The sequence below is a fragment of the Sinocyclocheilus anshuiensis genome, unplaced genomic scaffold, assembly GCF_001515605.1.
Source record: "Sinocyclocheilus anshuiensis isolate Anshui unplaced genomic scaffold, SAMN03320099.WGS_v1.1 scaffold154, whole genome shotgun sequence".
Classification (NCBI taxonomy): Eukaryota; Metazoa; Chordata; class Actinopteri; order Cypriniformes; family Cyprinidae; genus Sinocyclocheilus; species Sinocyclocheilus anshuiensis.
In genome coordinates, this window is record NW_015546101.1 from 2,459,489 (window position 1) to 2,463,318 (window position 3,830).

Genomic DNA, 3,830 nt, shown 5'->3' on the forward strand with positions numbered 1-3,830 from the left:
CACAGACACACACACACACACACACACACACACACACACACACACAGAAATTAAATGGTTAAACTATTATATTAATACTCAATAAGAATGCTTGCACACGCACACACACACACAGACATACATTCACACAAACACATTTTGTTGCAGATATAGATATTTGACAAATGATAGGTGACAATACTTATTGCAAGTCTTCTCTTTTTAGGAGTTTATATGTCATTTTCAGGTTTCACTGTAATCACAATCTGGCATAATTGTAAAAATTAATATGTCTGTATGAACAATATGGTAAACTATTAGTAAATGTGATTTTAAATGTTTTAACAGTGATTTTATAATATCTAAGCATGAATCCATCAAACCTTTGAACAGTACTGTTTTAGTGCATTTAATGAGCACATTAGTGGTCTTCCGCTGCCATCTAGTGGTTATAGATGCAATTTCTCATACAACACTGTGTTTAACCTTTATAACTATTATAGTGTTATATATATATACTGCCTGTCTAGAATGTTTTGAAAATCATCACATCTGCCTCACTTTTTATTTTGCAATATATTATCTTCAACTTTCATGTTGTTTTTTTACACGCTATTACTGTAATGTGAAAATCAGCATATCGACACACCATGCGGCCAAACACCTTTAAGGTTTGCTCTATTCACATACAGTAAATCTGAAAATTAGATTTTTCTCCATAAGATTAAACACCAAAAAAAAGTGTGAGACATGTTAATGACCTGCAGAGAAGCTAAAACAGACTAAAGTAAGTGATAGTAATTGCATATTCGGCAGAGTACGAGTTACCTTCAGGCTAGAGTCTCTTACGGGCTGTCTTCTGTCCTTTGTGATTTGTTTGGCTCGGTCTTTATCAGAAAGTGAACTAAACTGACTGGAATCATTTGCATCCTTTGCCACTAATCCTCCTCTGTTTTTCCGTAACTCAATCTGCAAAAGCAATAAATAAACACCATGAATAAAACAATGAGTGGGATTACATTGCTGAAGCAGTTACATTGGTATTCTTGAGCTGGACAACAAGAATAACTTTAAAAGTGCAAAGACACACACCTTTGTACCATCTCCTCCAGAGTTTGTGAAAATAGTCGGCACTGCATCCTCTCTGAGAAACAGTTTTCCGTTATAGTCACGGAAACAGTCAGGCTGGAAATGCTCCGAGCACAAACAGGAGTTCTGAGTGGGAACAAAGTTCTTTCTCCCAAGGTTTCGTACCCATTGTTCAGCTAGCTGAGGCTTGCTGATTGGAAACCTGAACAGAGAGACAGTAAAGGCTGCAACTCCATTAGATACTGTTACTTCCCATTCAGTTTATATAGATATGCATATTGTATTCTGAAAACAGCAACCTATGCAACTCACCTAAATTTAAAAGAAACTGACTCACCATGGCAAACTGACCAATCATATCCGCATATCAAATTCAATTACAAGCATTAAATTTCAGTTAATAATGTTGGGGTATCAATATCTGTGACTTCTTGACTAGAATAAATATTTAACTGAAAGTGAAAAAGTGCGCACAGACAAACACGACGCACCATAATAAGCAAAAAGGAAAAAGGTTCTGTTGCCTTTTGTCTACAAGATATAAAGTAGTATTTGAAGCACATTACATTTACGATAAGTTACATGTTAACTAGGAAACCACATGATCTTTTCAGATAACGTACAGCAACTCGTGCACATGTAAACAGTGAAGCCTAACAAAAAGCTCAAGTGTGACAAAAACTGCTATTATATTCGAGCTTACCTGTAGAATCTGATCTCTGAACCTTTGGCAAACCGGTTTGAGCAATCAATAGCTGAACAGGAAATCGGCATGTTTCTGTAATCGTGTTAAAAACGTAGAAGAGTATGTTATTGTTCCACACGAACAAAAAACATCTTTCACAGGCAAAAAAATACCGCGAGAGCAGCAAAACGTGGACCGTGTTAACTGCGCATGCGCTGCTAATTGTTTAGCTGTCACTGGGCGTTCACACAACATTAGAGATCCATTATTAGTGTCAATGGAGATCATGTAGTTTTTTTAAGAGCACTTGCTTCAGAAATAAACAAATTAAAAATAAAATAAATATAAAAAAGTAAACTTGCAAACTTTTATTTTGAAATAAGTCGTAACCGGAGTTACTTGGACGCGGAGCTGTGGAAGGCACAAAGAGGTTTTCTGAATGGATCACTTCGAGAAGGATTTAGTCGATGCGCTTAAAGACATTGTCAAGGCTGGAAACTGGCAGGGTGTGGGAGACAAATCTAAATTTAAGTCACCATGCACGAAGTAAGCGCATGTCATTGTATAAATGATGCTCTTGAACTGTTTTGAGGATATTCTGTAAAACAACTTTTTGGAAAGCAGATTTTAAAAAAAAGAAATAAATCGATGTATTTTTTTAAATGGAATTAGACAAGGAGTCTATGTTACAAATCCATCTAGTTTGAATGGCTGTTACACTGAAAATATAACTTACGATGGAAAAAAATAGAGAAATGCAGTGGGGTCGAAAAGTGAGACCACCTGCGGGTATTAAAGAATGCATATGGATATTCATATTTTCACTGAAAAAAATTCATATCAGTATAATATGTATTTCTTCATATATACACACTTTTACCTATTTTCTGAAAATATCTATAATAGTAATATTTTTAAGGTTTTACTCTGATGATGGAGAGCGTCTCAGGTTACTTGTGTAACCATGGTTCCCTGAGTAGGGAACGAGACACTGCGTCCTCTAGGGGGTGCTATGGGGAACGCCTCGTCGTGACCCGTGTCTGAAGCATACATTGAAAAAACACCAACTCGTTGGCCGGCGACAGCCATGACGTCACTACCGGTGGCAGTTCGAAGTTCCCATGAAAGGGAACATATATTCCTGGTGCATACAAAGGATGATCAATTCTGGGCTATGGATTCATCTTGCCCACATGAAGGTTAGTTGTAACTGATACAGAGAACTCTTGTGCTTTATGCGCTGGCCAAGGGAAGTATATTTTCTTTGTTTAGATGGACTGGTTTTGGTTTTAGATTCAGTTTGTTGTCTTCTGACCATCGCAACTACTTTACTGTAATGTTTTTATGCTTTCATATGGTGCTTCTGGAATATTAATTTATTTTGTGCCCTCCCATACAAAACAATGTTTTGCAAAACTTTTGGCAGTGACATCAATTTTGTGTTTTGCAAAGTTTGCTGCTTCAGTATTTGTATATTATTTTCCCACGTTTCTATGGTATACTGAAAAAAAAATTATAAGCATATCATAAAGTTTTAAAGGCTTTTATTGGCAATATATATATATATATAATGAGTCAATATTTAACCTCATAACCTCTGCAATTCGCTCTGGCATGCTGGATATTAGCTTCTGGGCCAACTGATGGCGATCCATTCTTGCCTTGTTAGTTCTCGGAGTTGATCACAATTTGTGGGCTTCTGCTTGTCCACTCGCCTTTTGAATTATGAGAGAGCCCACTCCCTTGGTTGAAAAGCACAACACACAACACAACACAGGACGCATGGTAGCGTTCACCTTTTCTTCTCCCAACAGTCGATTTTCCAGATGTCCCAAACAGTCGGAAGGGAGCTTCATCAGAGAAGATAACTTTGCACTAGTCTTCTGCTGTCCAATCCCTATACTTCCTGCAGAATTTCAGTCTGTCCTTGACATTTTTCTTGGAGAGAAGTGGCTTCTTTGCTGCCCTTCTTGACAATAGGCCGTTGTCTGAAAGTCTTGACCTCACTGTGTGTGCAGATGCTCTCACACCAACCTGCTGCCATTCCTGAGCAAGCTCTGCACTGGTGGTGACACGA

The 3,830-nt window shown here is 37.5% G+C and overlaps 1 protein-coding gene and 1 pseudogene across 1 annotated transcript in view; one reads left to right on the plus strand and one right to left on the minus strand.

The window, feature by feature from the left end:
- Nucleotides 1–1,985, minus strand: part of LOC107700465 (ARL14 effector protein-like) — a 7,086-nt gene extending 5,101 nt beyond the window's left edge. Inside the window, exons 1-3 of the mRNA XM_016502121.1 lie at nucleotides 1,772–1,985; nucleotides 1,072–1,270; nucleotides 808–948 (exon numbers count right to left, since the gene is read on the minus strand). Coding sequence (XP_016357607.1) covers nucleotides 808–948; nucleotides 1,072–1,270; nucleotides 1,772–1,842 — 411 coding nt within the window. The 5' untranslated portion in view covers nucleotides 1,843–1,985. The remainder of the gene's footprint in view (nucleotides 1–807; nucleotides 949–1,071; nucleotides 1,271–1,771) is intronic.
- Nucleotides 1,986–2,192: 207 nt separating this feature from the next.
- Nucleotides 2,193–3,830, plus strand: part of LOC107700460 (uncharacterized protein HI_0077-like) — a 10,302-nt pseudogene continuing 8,664 nt past the window's right edge.